Raw genomic sequence first — 19,043 nt, 5'->3', positions numbered from 1 at the left:
ACTCGTTGACATGTCGATGTTGCTATAGTGTTGAGTAACAATGGAACTCACTTTTACTCTGAGGGTTTTTTTATTTTGAAAAACTAATATCAGACACAGCTGCTGTTTATTTAAACAAATATATTTTTCACCTTGGATATTAAATATCCCTATTTCTTATATTGACAATTGACAAAGAGCAGATGCAGTCATCCTTTACTCCTCAAACAGTGCATTCTATTTATTACATGATACACATGAACACTGGCAGTAAAAGTTTCTAAGTCTGATATCCATTTTAAAGGATCCTATCTTGCAGCCAAAAATAAAGCAAAAAAAAACTTTTGGGAGGGCTGTTTGAGACCTTGGGTCCTTCAACGTTGTTTTTTTTTACGTTATCAATTATGTTATGTAAAGAAACCTTGTCTTCTTAGTGGAAAACATGTGTTAGAATTCATAGTATCAAGAGCATAATTCTCGTAATGAAATACATTAAAATCAAAATGTTGGAAAATAAGAGACTATGTGAAAAGAAAAAACAAAAAAAATCTATTATATGAACATTTTTTCCTCCTGTAACACACTTAAAGGAGTCTAAATGTATTAAACCCACTATTCAATGCAGGCTTACTAACCCCTTGCTTCCAGCTGAGCAAACTTGTTTTAGTACAAACAGACTTTTAATAAATCAACTAATAAAGTTTAACTCAGCCGTTATCAGTTTATAAAACTAAAATAGCTGATTATTTAAAGCCGGTCTTAAGAACTAACAAACGGTTTCAAATGTTCAAGTGCAGTTTATTTTCATACGCTATAGAAATAGATCGTCAAGGAGCAAAGAGGCCTGAACCAAGCATTACCCAACTAATAGTTAATAATATTGTTAGTTTAGTTAAATAGCTTCACTATTAGTAGATCTATGATTTCTCAAATGTGGGTTACTTAAAATGCTATAGTTGCTTTAAACAAAACTGGTACACTTGTTTATATTTAGACAACGTTAATAGAAGGGTACATAAACATGTGTATATGTTTAGCTGCAGTTGCTACGTCAACACAACATGATGCCTGCTGACGGTTAAAACCTGCCAACCGTCGATGACTTGGGTAAACATCGCGTGTGTGCTCGACCTCAAACGCAAAAGTGAAACTTTGAGTTTGTAACCTCAAATTCTTTTGCCGTTTCCTTCTACATTCAAAGTTTGCATTTCTGTGTGTGTTACTATGGCAACCACTCAGTCCTCGCCCTTGAGTCGAAGTGACGGAGCACCAACAAAAGACTGAGTCCAAGGTTGTGCTGTTGACTTTCTTCCCTGTCGTTCTGGACTGCTGCCAGCTTGTTAGCCATTGAAGGGGATTCATTCTGGCAACCTTTATGAAGGTGTCGTTTATAAACTGAAGAGGGAGCCAAAGTGCTATTTCTTCATGATACCTGTTCAACTCAGGTAGACGCTGATGAAGATCAGTGAGGTTTGCTTATCAATGTCAGTGTAACCACACTATCAGTGGAATGTTGCTCAATAGAATCGACGTGAAAACTCTTGAGTTATGCAACAATCACAGCGTGTATGAGAGTGTGTAGCATGTAGCTTCTTCGTGGCTGTTTTCAGGCCACACACGTGTTGTTGTCAACTTAGAATTTATTAGAACAACTTATTAGTACCTTCTTAGGGTTTCCCAGGCCTTTTGTACGCAAACATTTTGTTTCAGAAACTCACATTTACTTGTTGATACCGTTTTTTTTTAAACATCGTCATCATAGCCCCTTCTCTCCATTCTGTCCGAATGCTTGGACCTCGACACGATTCCAATATTCTCACATGTCTTTGTTGATTTGTCATCAAGTATGAGTCGTACTTACAGCTCAACCTTGTTGTTGAGAAAAACATCCAATGAGGTTCTCATGTTGTGTTCTTCAGTGTGATAAATCAAAATCAATTTCAGTGCTTTTGGGTGGTTGCAAATCTTTCTCACAAAACGTGATGTAACGCTTTGTTTAAAATGCCAGGGAAGAGATTTGGATCGGCTTAAAAGTGGTCCGAAGAAGAGGAAGGGTTCAGGTTTCTTTCAAACAGGATCAAGCGGATACTTATGAGGTCATCTAGCGCTGAAAGAAAAGGAATTTAGTCGCACCTCTCCTGGACTCCACTGATGAACGCACCTGCACTGGTTCATCCGACCGTATACCTCTGGCATATTTGTGGCCATTTTGGCTCTAGCCGGGGCGCCATGGCAGTTTAATAAAAACAATGCATTACATAGAAAGATAGTACGTACGTGTTTAGGATTTCATTTTCTTATTATGTGGGAAGGTTTAGACGTGAAGGAATATTTTGAATCTCTTGGCACCTTCTATTATTGTGGTGTATTTCTGAAACAGAACTCATGTCAGTGATACTGTACCTATGTGAGGACACACATTCCTGGAAGCTGTAATGATAGACAGACAGACATCTCCTGTCTTCCGTTCATGCCATCCTCGCTGCCAACTCCATATTGGGTTGCATCCAGAACGCCCTCAGAGCAGAGATTAATCACCTTGACTGAGGCGTCTCTCCTAAACTATCTGGATTGAAATTCCATCATCCATCCAAAATAAACTCCATCAGGACCTGCACACCAGATGATATCTGGTTGGTGTTAACATTCCTGAACTCGGTGGGCTGATAGGACATGCTGCTACCTGCTGTAAGGGGCGAGGGGATCTGTGAAGGTAGAGCCCCCTTGGGTGGAGGAAGGGTGAGCCCGCCGAGGAATGCAGGTGTGGTCATCATTGTTAAAAGTTCAACACAATAAGCCACACGGCTTGATAAGAGAAGAAACATGAGATAAACAAGCTGTTTTTTTATTTACCTTAGAAACCTTTACATGGCTGGAGAACAATTTTTTCATGATGTCGAGTCTTGACAAGTCCCCTCCCTTCGCTGGCATCTGGAGAATGTCCCGTCTAGACCATCGTGTCAATCTCAAACCTTCTAGTCGGTCTTCCAACCCGACAGTATTTCATTAGTTCTGACAGTTTTGAAATGGGTGACAACAGACAACATACAGAATTTGATCCGTTAGATGCATAAAAATGACAAGAACACACCATGATGGACACTGTTCACATAGCAGGTGCACTTTTGACAATTAATTGGTTTAATTCAATTTTATGTGGCAAATTCCCTTTATAGGGTCACATACATTCATGTCTGTGGAGTCATGCATGTTTTAGGAGGAAAACAAAATGTCAAGAGGAAACCAAGGCAAGCACAGGAAAGACATAAAACCTTTTAGCCTTGAGGCTGTGACGATCATGCAGTCTCTCCCAGAATCAACTCGGATTTATCTTAACTTCCACCCTATTCAATGATATGACTGGCCCAGGATCAAACCTGGTCTCTGATAGTGTCTACTGATATACACTGAGTCCCTGAGGAATCCTCACCACTTTCCTGCTTCACATACTGAAGGAAATTCATCATAAACCTTGCTTGAAACACAACTAAAACATAATAGAGAAATGGAAGCGGCAATTTCGGACACAAACAGAAATCATTTGATAACTTTGCATCAACTTTAGGAAAAAAAATGTGTTTAGTTAATTGTGCTTCAAGTTCATTATTGGGAAATGTAATTTATTAATGTTTTATCTAAAAATGTGATGTAGTGTTGTATTTTTAACCACTTAAAAGTGACACCCTCTGTCTTTCAGTACTGTCTTTGTCAAGGTGTTTGGGTGTGTCGACCACTGCAGTGGGGTCGTCCCTCCTCTGTTCTTTGCTCGGTGCAGAATGACAGATTTTGACACGGTAGCCGGCGGGCAGGAATTCTGCAAGTGTTGTTGAGACATAGAGATGGGTTTTTGATGTCAAAGAAAAGAGAGGGAGACTAGAGGAACAGAGTCACTAGCTGGTACACTCCCACTTACTCACTTGGCTCAGATGCTGTGAAGCACGTCCACACGGCTCCAAGGACCACAAGACGCTTTACTGAATGGAGCCCAGGTTCAGAAACTACTCGTCCGACAGCATGTCCAGTGACGTGGTCTTTATAGAGAACGGACAATACCCGCGTCTCCAGGCCACGTCTTACAGGAAAGGTAGAGTTGGTTTATTTTCTCGTGAATTCATTTTATTGCGGTAATCTGATGAGCTAGGTTGGTAGTGTGACCACGGCGGTCTCCTCAAATGGCCACACCCCTCAATGAATCATGGCTTTTCCTCTTCTCATTGGTCGGTTCTAGTTTGTGCCATTTTGAGAAATGACAGAGAAATGTTGATTTGTGTGTTTCACTTCCTAATTTTTACGGTAATTTGGAATATGTGGAAGTGCAAAGTGGTCTAATGCAACCGTCAACCACAAGTTCCGTAAAACATTTTAAATACATTTTTTATTTGATATTAAAGTGACATGGGTTATTTTACACAGAAGATACAAAATCAAGCGACCTCTATGTTTTATTTTGTTTATTTGCATTGTGTTCCAATTGTTCAATTTTGTTGACTTGTTAAAATCCTTTTATTTGAGAATTCCTGTAATACCTCGCCAGATTACGCCTAGTAAGAATAAGGTATATTTTTTGGTTTAATAACCAGGATGTTTTACTAGATTGCAAAAGTTTATTCATGTATTTCTTTTAGGAACGTAGAAAGACCAAGCTTGCACATCTTCATGGGTCAAAAATTTGAAGTTCTTAAAGGTGACATTTAATGATTTAGTGAGTCCCCTAGCTGGAGTTTTGAATTGTAAAATAGTTTATGTTGTGTACTGTTAGCTAGCTGACAAGTATGCATGGTAGTTTTTTTTTGCAGCCTTAAGACTTAAGAATAAATCCCAAGCATAAGATAACACCCTTAAAATAGCAAATAGCTTCAAATGTGTGCAGTCAATGTTGGCGCAGGTGAGCGATTTGGAAAACCATAAACGTTAGCTAACCTACTATGATTCACAAATTACTATTTTGACTTTTTGCCCTACGGCACCAACCTATTCCAAAAGTTCATCCACCTGAATATCTGAGACAATCTTTTTTCTAACATGTTATTGTTTACGCTGACATTTGAAAACAAGGACTGGCGACGCTTGTTCCGTGCCAGAATGTGCTTGTTGACACGATGAAAGTGGAAAATAAGGCAGTGACAGGGTGAAACTTGTTTTTATGGTGGTGATGACTGAGGAGCCTCCCAAAGTACAACCCCCTCCCTTTTCTCTTATGATTGACGTGTGTGTAAGATCCACAACAGCTGGGAACACACTTGTGAAGTATGGCCTGCAGTACTGCCAGTGTATGTGTTCATTTTGAACACAAACCTAATATCTCCGTCACAGCTTTATCAGTTATGGATAAGTTGGGATGAGTGTCGTGTGTGGCTCAAGGACAATGGTTTGATAATGATAGAGTGATTTGTAGCGAGAGTAATGAGAGGGGGAGGAGAGGAGGTTAATGACAGCCTTGGCTTAAAACAAGTGTGGAAATGGGGGAGGCAGGAGAAGAAAGAATTGTGGAATTTAAAACTGTATTTGGAGTTTATCAGTCAGATTAACCCAAAGCACGTTAGGTGAAGAAGAGAGTGAAGGCAGGGTGGAAAATGTGAATTGTCATATAGTATACCTTCTTTTATTGCTTGTGGATTTGCCTTTAGACAGATTGTTTGAAAGAGTCCAGAAAGTCTCCAGAAATGTATGGTAGTAAAATGGTCATTTACTGGTCACTGACTGTTTGGATTGAGTTGATGAATTTATTTTCACCTCATTTTTTCTTCCACAGATGAACGGGACAGAGTTCAGAAGAAGACCTTCACAAAATGGGTCAACAAGCACCTTATTAAGGTATGGAAATGTTTCTCTATGGATTTCAAAGTCAGTGGTTCCTTATGACAGCACAGAAGAAAAACTTGTTCATTGAAGTATTTTTTTAGCAATGCAAAGTTCAACCTGAGAACAGTATGTAAACATCTGTTCCATGAATAGGAATCTGCTCCTGATTTATCACACCTCACATATGCATTTATTTATCAAAGAGTGAGTCAGGATCCATGCAAGAACGCACATCTGGGCTGCAGGTGGTCTAGGTGGGTCCTCAGGGCTCTGTTGGGGAGCAGGGAGGTCCTGGACCGTGAACTCTCACTGTTGGAGTCTGTCTGTAGAGACATTATGTGAATTGGCAATTCTGTAGGAAAAGATAAAAAAAAGTTAGAAGGTCTAAGAACCTTTCGATGAGAATCCTGAAATATAACCTGGTATTGGCTACTGTGTTGCATATGAATCATTTAAGATCCATCAGTTTCTCTTTTTATGTCTAAATATTATTTGCATCATGTTGTGTGACTTGATACACTTGGTCGAAAAGAAAACCATTTTTTTAACTTTTGTATTTTAGGAGGTACAACTTAAAATGTATTTATATGTATGCAGGTACAGTTTTTTATTTTTTTATTATTATTATTGCCTTTGAGGTCAACCTTTTGATGAACTTTCAGATCAGTATTTGAGAAGAAATTAAATATTTATCCCAGTTGTTTTTTCTTTATTGGACTAATTAAAAGGCATTATAAATCAACTGGTTATGATATAATAAGTCAACATTAGAATGTTATACTTATACTACGACATCTAAATATCCAGAATTACTAAACCTCAGGACTTTCAGAGCATGCGTCATTAATTGCGACATTTCCTGAAGCGAGAACCCCAATCAGATGTTTATCTTTATTTATAAATTGACTCCATGATTCATCGGCTCCCAAGGAAACGATGACTCACGCTCACTGCGGCATCATGGGATCGAATGTCGAGACCGAGAGGAACGTTCCGTTCCTACTGGACGATCTACAAAAGTCTAGCGCTGCTCGTCTCGCACATCATTCGGGGTAGAATGAAAGACTCCAGTGTGAGGCCAGGACGGTAACACAAATGTATCCAATGGGTTATGAAAGGAACATTGTATTCATCTGGACTCAATTATAGAACCTCATAGAGGAACTACTTTCCTTTATTTCAAAACCAATTCTTCACCCGTCTTATCGTTTCTCATCGCCTTCTTTCTTCTTTCCATCCTTCCATCTTCTCCTTTGTTCGTCAGCACTGGAAGGCAGAGGTAGGTTTAAGTCTGCCTGCATGCCTGCTCACAACATTGAGGTGGTGCTGTTGAGTTTTGTTCTGTGGTGGCTCTGGAATTGTTGTGGCTATAAACTGGTGTGTCTCCGTTTGAGCGGCTGCTAGACGAAAACCGTGATCAAACTCCAGACTAGATATGTACAGATTAGTATTTATCACTGTGTCCTTCCCTCCTCTACGACATACAGATTTATGCTTCAAGATAAAATATTAAGACACATTTTAAGATCAGGTTTCTTAAAATGAATCCTTTGAGAAGCATCCGTGGGTTGATGCTGTGAGAGAGTTCCTCTGTAATGACTGCATGACTGTAATGTTGGTCTCTCTACGAGTACTTAACTACTGTTCTCTCCGCAGGCTCAGCGCCATGTCAGCGACCTGTACGAAGACCTCCGAGATGGACACAACCTCATCTCCCTGCTGGAGGTTCTGTCTGGAGAGACTCTGGTGAGCTTTGGTGACCTGAATTGAAGTCTCTCTCCGGGTTTATGTGTGTTCAGGCGACTCACGCTGTTTCTTACCTGTTTCACCCCAGCATGCGTTTCTGAGAAGATTTCGTTCATCCGATTATAACAGGAGACTAATTTTCATTTCTCTGCTTCCATCCGACTGCACTGACCTGTTTGACCTCCTTTTTTTTTTTCTTTATCTAATTCCTGTCTGCTGTCCTTTGCCTTCCTCTCGCAATGCTCTTGCCGTGGTAGACGAGGGAGCGCGACCTTTTCAGGAACTTGCGGTTGGTGAGTGGCGCCTGGACCGTGGCTGGCCGCCGCCTCCTCCAGCGTAGCATGCGTCACCTGCTCACCTGGGCAGTGCATGATGATGGTGACACCACCCTTTGTTTGTGTCCGACATTGTCGCCTCCATTCCGAGTAGATTTGAGTACCTCCGCTTTGGTACTGTACTGAAGACACCGATAAGAAATCATTGTCCTGTAGCTTCTCTTTACGCTAGTCTATGACCAGAATAAACCAATCTAGTGCAAAGTTTCATCTATCATGGACTTGTAGCAGAACCTGGGCTTTTCCATGTGGAACCAGTGTGGTTTAGTGCTCACATAATTGTCTTTTTAGCGCTGTAAAGATTTTGAGTCCAGTCTCCCAGTGGGCATCACAAGATCCCTCAGGCAAAGGTTGTTGGGATGCCATAAAAAATGGATGAAAACGGTATCTGTTGGAAAGTGAGCACGGTTATGGTCAATAAATACACAACGACAGGCTTAAAGTTGTGGTTGTGATCAAGTAAAGTCATCACCAACCCTAATGACGGGTGTTGTCAGTACACACACAGTCGCGAAAGATGTCCGGAACACCCTTTTTTCCTCCTGATCATTGCATCTGTCAACCCTTACACATCAACCTCTGGTACTGTCATCATCATTCATGCCTGTGCTTTGTCATCTCAGGAGGTTATCCTTTTATCTCATCACTTACCACACACTGTTCCGTGGACAACAGGGAGGGAGGTGGACACGCTCAACTGGAGCTAGAACCTTTTAAATTCAGGAGTTTTCTTTTAGGAGTGTTGGTGTGGTCAATTAAAGGAAAAGTCTTTAAAGTGCTTGACTTGTCGATGTTTGTAGCATTATAGGTAGAGCTTTAGTTGAAAAATGTCTCAGTAGAACAAACTGAAATGTGAATTTGCAAACCTGGAAAATACACCAGAATCATTTTTCTCTCTCTTCATTTTCCTCACATTTTTATTTTTGCTACTTTTTTTCTTACATTTTTCTATTTTCTATGGAAGATCAATAATGGTTGAACCCACAAGTTCCTCAGTCATGGCGTCTTCTGATCTGTGGGTTGACTCTCAACAGCTCTTAATGGTTCTACTGTCGTCTCTTACAGCCACGAGAAAAAGGCCGGATGCGCTTCCACAAGCTGCAAAATGTCCAGATTGCCTTGGACTTCCTTAAACATCGTCAGGTGCGTGAAATATGAAGAAGTTATCTACGAATGCTACCAATTTTAAAAGGACATAGTCATGCTATAACATGTTCACTTGCAAATAAAGACCTTTTACATTTGACTTTAGGTGAAGTTGGTCAACATTAGAAACGATGACATCGCAGATGGAAATCCCAAACTGACCCTTGGGCTGATATGGACGATCATCCTTCACTTCCAGGTAAAAACTTAAGAGAAAGAATCTTGTACTTTCTTATCTGGAGCCTGTGACTTTCTACTTGTTGAATGTCAAGTCAATACTGGTCTCATGAGTAGTGGATTATTCAGAACTTGGAGTTAATTGCCCTCATTTACTCTTGTTTAGACTGCTCGATGGCTCAACGCAATTTCCTGTTTAATCATCCACTTCCCAATGGAAATGGAAAAATGTACTTGTTCTCATAATGGACTACAGCTGAACAGAAACCCAAAACAAAAAAAATGTAATTCATTCATTCTGAAGTCAAATTTATCGCCCAGTTATCTTGATAAGTATTTCCGTTAGAGATTCTATTTAAACTGACAAACGGGAACCAGCTATTGAGGCAAAACAGCCTATTGGACAGAACTCGGATAAAGCTAGGAAATAACCATACAAAACAAAAGCACAAATAAATTAATGCTTGCATTATGGGTGTCTGAAACACTCGAGTCAATAACAACAATTAAAAAAAATAAAATAAAGTTGAGACACACTTCTACATCCGTGGAAAGTTGTTGAACAATGAAGTAAGTAAGTAAGTAATATTTATTTATATAGCGCTTTTCGAGACCAGGGTCACAAAGCGCTTAAACAATCAAAACAATACTCAAAAAAGTACATACTTTAAAGATCAAGATAATACTGAGAACAACACAGGAGTTCGAGAAATTCAAGGAAAAGCCTGAACAAATAGAAACGTCTTAAGATGTTTCTTAAAGGAGTCAGTAGATCCATCAAGCGCAGAGAGAGAGGAAGATCGTTCATGCATGCAGGACAAAAAACAGTTAATAGCGAAATATAATGGAGGAAAATTAGCTTTTAAAGGGTTTGATACGCAAAATTATTACTATCTTTTATTTACCCTCATATCCACTAAGGGTTGGGAATATGTTCAGAGTAACCTTTTCCTCTTTGGAGTTATAGGCAAAAATGTATGTTCATTCCAGCGTAGACAGTATACTGGGAGCGTGATATTAACCTGGAGCATTTTAAGCCTTCAAACTTCTAGACTTGTCGCATCAAGTAGGGCATTACAGACGAGCAAGTGCGGAGGAATTTAGACGTTTTAAATTCTGTCTTTTTTGGACGAAGATCACAGAGCTCCAGTCGCTACATTACAATGAACATGCAATTTAGCCTGTAAATCTAAAAAGGAACAGATTTCTCTTGGAATAATCCCAACTCTTGTGGGTGACTAGAAAATGAATAGAGTTTGCATTCTAGGTAACTTTTGAGGAGATCTACAATATCATGGTGTCTGAAATGCACTGGTCTTATGATAAATCACCTGATGTGTAACTGCAGAATACGTATTTAATTCTATAAAACTTCTTAAAGATATTTGAAAAGGTAAAAATAATGATTAGAAAAAATCGCTAATGGTAATACCAAGTTTTCGTATTCCCAGCTGTGCTCAAGCATTCTTAGATTTCTTTGAGTCGATATGTACAAGGAGCCACAAAGACAACTTCTGCAGACAATTCATGCCTGGATTCATGATTGTTAAGTCAAATGTGTGTTGTTGGTTTGTAAACGTGCCTCACCGTAGGTGGAATAGTGCATGGAATTATGCCTCTAAGCAAGGGAGTGTAAAAGAAAAGTTAGTTATAGCCTGAGGAGAGTCAAGTGATGGATGAAGTTCTTATTTGAAATGTTCCCTCAGACCACTTTCCATTGGTATTTTGAGGCCCGTTTGTGTCTCTGCACGTTTACTGGAAACCACCACTGCTGTTTTAAACATCTTGGACCTGTGTGAAAGCACTATAGTACTGAGAACAAAATCTCATTTTTCTCTGAGAAAAACATTTGTTGAAGCTACTTCACATCCTCCGGGGTTGGCAAGCATCACGGCTATATTGAGAAGTTTGTCTTCAACCCGTGTGACTCAGTGAGAATAAGAGGGAGCGGTGATTTCTACTGAGAGGAAACATCGTCCACCGCTGCTTAATGATGTTTCACTGCACATAAATAAACGTCTAGGTCATAAAAGAAAGTCACCAGGCTCCTCTGAAATTTTCAAAACAAACAAAATCCCCTTTTTCTTTGGCGCACTAAGGCGACCTCCAAACAATGGAGAATTTCCGCTGAGCCCTCACTACTGTTCTGCTGGAATGATTTTAACTGCAGACATTTTTAAGAGGCTGCGTGGGTGGAGGTCCACTTTCCACTCTGACTCACTCGTTGACCACATCTTAAATGCCACACCAGGGTTTCCCTGACAGGACATTGAAGAACAGAAAGAAGAAATGCCATTTTTTTTCCAACCTACGCCCAAATCCTTGCACAACTCCTTTGTGACTCATCACATTCTATCCACATCTTTTGTCGCTGAGCATCAAGATGTTGGTTAAAATCTTGTGAATGAAACGATCAAAGCAAATTGATCAAAGCAAGGCAGCAGCAGGAATACTGAGAAGTATACCATCCCCACTATGACACGGTGTTCTGGCCAACTCCTAATCCAAGTCTCCCCTTGGACGGCCAAGATCCTCACCCTTCGAAAGGAGAGTCCTGACACGTTTCAACTGCTTCTTTTCGATTTATTGTTCTTCAAATCATTGCCCTGAGCTGGTGGTTGCAAGTCAGAGTAGAACTGTGTTACGACTGTAAATCAAGAGTTACCTCGACACGACGTTTATCCTTTTTCCAACAACAAAATGATCTACAAATTAGGATTATTGGACGTCAAGCACTTTTGGTAATTGATAACTCAAGACACTTTTATAAAAAAGTTGAATGAAAAGGTCTAGAGTTTGATGAAACATGGGAGAGTGTAGTTGGAAGGAGAAGAAATTAAACATGACAGTAGAACAGTTTTCCATTAGATAAATTCATTGCGTTATGAGTTTGTTGCGACCTTTACATTTTCAGCCTTTGCATTATATCTTTAAAAAAACAACAACATCTAAATGGCAGTTCAAAGTGTTTTGGAGCTGAGATTCTCAATTAAAGTGCAATTACTGAGCAGATTTTTGTCTCTATCTTGCTTAGAAAGTCATTTTTAAAACATCGTCCGCCTTGACTAGATTGTGGTTTTGATAAAGAACATCTTTTGTTTGCTTTCTTATTTCCTCAAATAATGAATCTTTAAAGCAGCATCTGGAATAACTTAAACACGTGTTGACTCTGAAGTATCCAAATAAACAAATAAAAGATAATTTGGTAAGTAGCAACAGATTTTAGTGGGACTGGTGCCACTTGTGAAATATTCAACATTGGTTTTAAACATCTTTAGATTTTCTAAATCATAGATCACATTCTAAGTCACAGATGGACAATAAAGCGACTCTGTTTGTTCCTCCAGATCTCCGACATCCAGGTGAACGGCCAGTCGGACAACATGACGGCGAAAGAGAAGCTGCTGCTGTGGTCTCAGAGGATGGTGGAGGGTTACCAGGGTCTCCGCTGTGACAACTTCACCACCAGCTGGAAGGACGGCAAACTCTTCAACGCCATCATACACAAGTACAGGTGAGTGAGTCCAGATCTTAAATCACTGTTCGTGGTTTTAAAAAAAACACAACAGATGCAATCCAAACAGAATTCTGCAAATGAAACTACTTTCAAGAATCGTGTTTGAACTTGTGCCTCAAAACACCGCAGGATGTATGTTTCCATTTTTTGCACGTTTTCTCTTATTCTTTTGGGAGTGTCTTTGTCAAAGTAGCATGTAATTAGAGTTAGATAAGATCTTTTAAGGACTGAATCTGAAGTAAAACATATGTAAAACATTTACATGATGGGTGTCTCTGAAACGTCCCATAAAAATGATTCTGAGGGACGTCTAGTGAGAAGGTCACAGAGTCACTTATTTTTAGATCCACCATTAGAACACAGGTCAGAGCCAGCAGGAATGTAATCTCTGCCGTGTCCTGGGATTCAAGACTATTTACATGAACTGAGTCCTGGTTTTGATTTCCTCTGCAAAAATCCCGGAACGGCTTAATTGCTACTCCAAGCACAGATGTTGACCTCATGTGTGGTTGGAAGTCGATGTGAGACGAGGCATGTGGGCGTGTCGTGGAGGAGGGAAAAAAAAAGGATAGCCTTCAGGAAAACTCGGCAGGTTTAAGCAAAACACTAAAACGCCCGTCAGTCTGCCACGGATTCTTTCCCGGGTTAGGAGACTTTTTTCTCAGCGGAGACGGAATCTCTAACGACTTTACTGTCTGGAGGATTAACACGAGCTGGAAAATGTTGAGCCTCAAGAGGAAGTTCCACTCAAAGCGGCGGCTCAACAGCGCTTCCAGCAGCATGGCGGGGTCCGTCAGCGACCTGGAGGACAGGGTGATCATGATTTGCGAGGACATCCCGACGGACACGTCCCTCTACTCCAGCCGGAGCTCGCTCAGTCCCGAGGCCTCCTCCGGACGAGGCCGCCAGAGAGAGGAGCGGAGAGAAGGAGCCGAGGTTCGCATTGCCCACTTGAGCAGGGACACGCTTTCTTACAGTCAGACGGACCTTCCAGAGAGAAACGTGCAACATTCCCGGAGACAACATTACGTCGACAGAGGGAGGCAAATGTACAAACGCTTGTTGTTTTTTTAGAGCCACTTCAGTGCAGGGATGCTGACTCAGCTTTTCAAGGACCTGCTTGGTTTTGTATCTTAAGGCTCGTGCTCGTACATGTTTGATCTCACATCCTGACGGTTCGGATTCGTGATTTGACAGCATCTTATTTTAATTATTTCTGCTTTTGTCTTCTTGTGACAATTGTGCATCTGAGGATCAACACTGTTAACTTAAGTGTTGTGGATTACACGATACAGATCGAAATGTATTATTTTTTACCAACAACATTGACAATTTCTTGATGCTTGGAAAGTCCTACAATATCATTAGAACGAAACACACTTATTCAATCTAAATTTTACACTTTAAGCCACAATTCCATTTTTTTTAAATAATTATCTGAATAATTGAATCAATTATTTGATATTAGACTTTTTACCAAGAAAATCAGGATCCATGCTCATATTTTCCTGCCACCAGGGGCAGCGCTATTAAAATATTTATGCTGTATTTTTGAGGGGTGCAAATATAACGGGCATATAGACTGAATGTAATCAGTTTGGAAATAAAATTAGGGGGGCAGGACTTTTTTTATTAGGGTGGCATTTGCCATGGTATTTTCTCTACCACTCTGTACCACTGGGATGTCCAAAGTTTCTTTTGACGAGGGGCCACATTTGATGAAACCAAATTAAGTTTGGGCCAAATGAAAATTATGAAATCTTATTAAGATTTATGTCATTCATAAATTCCAAATATAATCCTAATACCATCAACCCATCCAACACAGTATTAACTAACTTCTTCACAGACAGAGATAAGAATTATTATAAACACTTACTTTGTGTCCTTTTCCATTTGACACACAGGAACTTGTGTGATGTAAACAGTTATTTTTTTCAACTCTCCGGTTTAATAATACAGTTTATAATGGACCTAGCGGGTCATATTGCATCTAATCAATGGCTGCAAATGGCCTGACTTTGGGCATACCTGCTGTTACGCATATGTCTTCTGGTTGATACAAAGACCCTGTTTCTTTAAGTGACATCAGCTGACTTACTACTAAACCACTGTTCCAGTCTAGGCCTCAAAACACACACATTTTCACATGGTTTATTTGCACTTTTAGGTAGTTAGATAATCTCAGCATTAAGAGCAAGTTGTGAAAAGAAGAATTGATCAAATTATCTTATATTTAGAATCTTCTAATGTCTGTGATACTTAATAGTACCAACTTTGACAAAGTGTCTGCCATCTTGTTCGTGTTGGATACTGAGAGCCTTAATTAAGGTTCATCTAGTAGTGCTTAATCAACTGTATGACTCGTGGTTCATGCCTGCAGGCCCAACCTGATTGACATGAACAAGGTTTACCGCCAGACCAACCAGGAGAATCTGGAGCACGCCTTCAGTGTGGCAGAGAAGGATCTGGGTGTTACTAGACTGCTGGACCCCGAGGGTGAGTCTTTATCTACCATATTATCATAAGAGTTTCTTTAATGAAATGTTGGCCTGTCTTAGATGTTGACGTGCCTCATCCCGATGAGAAATCAATCATCACGTACGTCTCATCACTGTACGATGTCATGCCCAGAGTGCCGGATGTTCAGCAGGGCGTCCAAGCCAACGTGAGTCGCCCCCCTTCCCACCATAAATCCTTTTTAAATGTTGGCTGTCACCATTTTCTGTTTTAAGTATCTGCTCTCCAAGCTGTTTATGCATCTGTTAGGAGCTGACCTGCTATAACCTTATGTTTTTTATATTGTATAACGTCAAACACAATCACACTAAGGGCCAAAGTGTTAATCGCAGTCTAAGCTTGAACTTTACTCTTGTTGAGTCAACGTACTGATATGAAGAAAACGGTTTTGAATTACTTTTGAATTATAGTTTTAGTTGATACGTGTAGCATTGAAAAGGTGTTTCTATTGGTTATAGTCCAGTTGTCGTTTATTGTTTTTATAAGTGTGTGAAGAACAACAGACACTATTATTGTTCTCCATCAGATGGATACGGAGTGAAAATCATCACATAAAATGTTAACATTCATAAAGTAATTGTTACTTTTCGACAAAAATTGCCCAAATTCACAGTGAAACCACACAAAAATTCATATCACATTCAACAACAAAATATCAATCTAATTTGTCAAAGGTGTTCAGAAGACCCTCCAGTCCTCCACGACCTCTGGTGGTACCCCAGCCAGTTTGAGTTTGAGGCCCCTGATAAAAGAGAATGTCTGACAATTCCCGGCCAAATCCAAAACCCACTAAAATCTATCACTCTATCTCTGCCCCGTATACGGGTCTTAATCAAGAATGGGAATACACAAAAAGTGTCTGAATGTTCTTGCAGAAGTATTATTATTATATGTGATATGAACTGACCTGATAATGTCCATTTGGGATTCTCCGATATATACTTAGTTTTTCTAACTCAACTTGACTGAACTTGTGTATTCCAGGAGCTGGAGCTGCGGTGGCAGGAGTACTACGAGCTGGTCACCATGTTGCTGCAGTGGATCAGACACCACATCCTGGTATTTGAAGAGAGGAAGTTCCCCTCAAACTATGAGGAGATCGAGGTAACTCACAAATTTTAACGATCTTACCTTTAAATCCAGTTTCACTAAAACACACTCTAGACTTTGAAGGCCCTTTGAATGAACAAAGACCTTTAAAAAAAAAACTTCTGAAATGATTTTCTTGCTCTTGCTTTGAAGTAAAAATGAACAATGGTCTGGTTGAAATATCTTGAAATCTATTAAAGGGTTCATGTTTTGCTTTTCTAAATGTTAACTTCTTATCTCATTCTGAAGCAAAAATCCACTGGTCATACGAACTCTGAAAACAACTTTGGTCATGAGTTGGGTCACGGGGACAACAACAAAAAAATCATCAAACTGAAATGAAACTGGAACGTATTATTTATGGTGTTTGCTGAATAATGATCACATGAATCACGTCTGGTGGTTTCTCCAGTTGAACTTAAACTATTATTGAGGGATTGCAGTGAAAAGTACAGACCCTAGTTGACCTTCATCTGACCTTATTCGTTAAAACAGCCTCGTAAACTCGTCTTTTAATGACCAGAAGAAGGTTAACATCTAAAACAATATGACAAATGAGTTTTTCTTCAATCACAGGTTCTCTGGCGTCAATTTCTGAAGTTCAAAGAAACTGAGCTTCCTGCGAAAGAGGCGGACAAGAACCGCTCCAAACAGATCTTCAAGTCGTTTGAGGTGAGTCTAAACCTATAACAGTTCCTGGAGAGGATTCTGATGCTTTTCCTTCTCCAGCAAAGTTAGATTAGAAGTCTCCTCAGTGATCTCTGTAAGGAATAGACAGAAGAAAGGCTGGAGAGATTTGAGCTGTAAAGATGAAAGAGAAGATGAATGAAGTAGAAGTAACTATCAACAGTTCTAATGCTTTGGATCATTAATCAAGAATAATGAAGATCAAGGCAGGTGAGGAGGAGAGTGCAGGTAGGGTGGAATGTGTGATCCAAAATATCATATCAGCAGCAAGACAGAAGGGTGAATAATGTTGGTTTTAGAGACTCTGGAAAAAGTTTAAAAATCTGTTCATGACGAAACACCACAGAGTAGTTTGTGGCTACTGGCAACAAAATGTCTTCCAGCAGAAAAGTTGCAACTAATTAAGAAGTCAAAACTGCTGGGAGGTCTAAAGTCAGTGGAATGTCAAAATGGGGAAGGAAAAAAGAAGGATCATCTCAGGAAACTGGATTAACAGGCTCCTAGAGAGATTAATAAAGTCTATCTGATCTAACAAGAGTCATTAAGCCTACTTATGTGCAGAGGAAGTCATTTGTGTTTGTCTATCAAAAGCTTCTGAACTCATATCCTTCATTTCCAGGCGGCGGTCCAGGCCGGTCACGTCAAGATTCCCCCTGGGTTCCATCCCTTTGACGTGGAGAAGGAATGGGGGCGACTGCATGTGGCCATCCTGGAGCGAGAGCGCCTCTTGCGGATGGAGTTTGAAAGGCGAGTTTCTCTCACACACGCAAGTCCAGTCGAGCCAGAGCCAACCACACTAAAATATACACACATAAGCACAATGTGCCAGGAAACGGTTGAAATAAATCATGGGACAAGTTGGTGGTAACCTTGAGGATGAGTCACTGTTGAGCCCACGAAAAGATTTTTACTCAGAGTTGTTGTGAAATTGGGTCAAACTCATGATTGTTTCCTTAGCAACAAACTCATAAAAAAAAAATAGTCAGTTGATTATTTGGATAAGTGGGGCGTAGTTTCCATCTGGAAGCTCTCGCCACGAGTGTCTGCTGAGTCTAGTAGATTTAATTCTAGCTGAGACTGAGCACGGCAACATGGCTTTCCTGCATCAAGGATATGACTTTAAATCCTCCGTCCGCAAAAGAGGGTAAACGACTGTTGTTTGGATTAAATGTTGAGTCATGACCTTTAACCCCTCTTGCTTCCTGCAGGCTGGAGCGACTACAGAGGGTGGTCAGCAAGGTCCAGATGGAGTCTGGGGTGTGCGAGGAGCAGCTCAACCAAGTGGAAGGTCTGCTGCAGACGGTGAGAGGCCAGACGTGAAGGACAATTATTTGATGGAACTTCTGAGGGAGTGACGTGCTTTGTTCGGGGGGTTCAGGATGTTAGGATGATGAGTGCCGGGAAGCCCGCCCAGCACGCTGCAGAGATGGAGGCAGATCTGGAGAAGGCAGAGGGGATGATCAGGTTACTGTTCAATGACGTCCAGCTTCTTAAAGATGGGCGCCACCTGCAGGCTGAACAGATGTATCGCAGGTAAAATAAAGAGAGAGCTATCCTTCCTTTTTGCTGCAACAATAAATGAAACTTTGTTTCTCTTGGTTTCAGAGTGTACCGTCTCCACGAGCGGCTGGTGAACCTCCGCAGCGAGTACAACCTCCGCCTCAAGTCCGGCGTGACCACCAGCCAGATCCCCATGACCCAGATGCAAGTGACCCACATCCCAATGGGCCAGATCCACACCACTTCCCGTACAGAGAACGTCCAAATCCTGCAACAGACCCCCATGACGGTGCGGCCGGAATTGGATGAAGTCACCATGAGATACGTCCAGGATCTCCAGGGCTGGGTGGAAGAGAATCAGCGGCGCGTGGACGACGGAGAGTGGGGGTCTGACCTACCTACCGTGGAGTCGCAGCTGGGCAGCCATCGTGGACTTCACCTGTCTATTGAGGAGTTCAGGTCCAAGATTGAGAGAGCAAAGTCGGACGAGGTAAGAGATTTAGTCTGTTCTCTGGGCAACAATGACACATAAGATATGGAGAAAA

General features: G+C 40.7%; 1 protein-coding gene across 10 annotated transcripts in view; it reads left to right on the top strand.

Moving 5' to 3' along the window:
* pleca (plectin a) overlaps positions 1-19,043 on the top strand; it is an 81,237-nt gene that overhangs the window by 42,916 nt on the left and 19,278 nt on the right. For 7 of the 10 annotated variants that reach the window (XM_087787050.1, XM_087787049.1, XM_087787054.1 and 4 more), the window contains 13 exons: positions 5,732-5,793; positions 7,438-7,527; positions 8,928-9,005; positions 9,115-9,207; positions 12,533-12,699; positions 15,086-15,201; positions 15,264-15,370; positions 16,207-16,326; positions 16,888-16,983; positions 17,618-17,745; positions 18,207-18,300; positions 18,377-18,531; positions 18,604-18,988. In XM_087787050.1, the coding sequence (XP_087643176.1) occupies positions 5,732-5,793; positions 7,438-7,527; positions 8,928-9,005; positions 9,115-9,207; positions 12,533-12,699; positions 15,086-15,201; positions 15,264-15,370; positions 16,207-16,326; positions 16,888-16,983; positions 17,618-17,745; positions 18,207-18,300; positions 18,377-18,531; positions 18,604-18,988 (1,691 nt within the window). Of the gene's footprint in view, positions 1-3,918; positions 4,064-5,731; positions 5,794-7,437; positions 7,528-8,927; positions 9,006-9,114; positions 9,208-12,532; positions 12,700-13,346; positions 13,752-15,085; positions 15,202-15,263; positions 15,371-16,206; positions 16,327-16,887; positions 16,984-17,617; positions 17,746-18,206; positions 18,301-18,376; positions 18,532-18,603; positions 18,989-19,043 lie in introns of those variants that run through there. The other 3 variants (XM_087787055.1, XM_087787052.1, XM_087787058.1) reach the window with 2 other exon arrangements.

This window comes from Callionymus lyra, chromosome 3, assembly GCF_982586985.1.
Source record: "Callionymus lyra chromosome 3, fCalLyr1.hap1.1, whole genome shotgun sequence".
Lineage (NCBI taxonomy): Eukaryota > Metazoa > Chordata > Actinopteri > Syngnathiformes > Callionymidae > Callionymus > Callionymus lyra.
The sequence above is the reverse complement of the archived record's forward strand: the minus strand, read 5'-3'. Positions and strand labels throughout refer to the sequence as shown.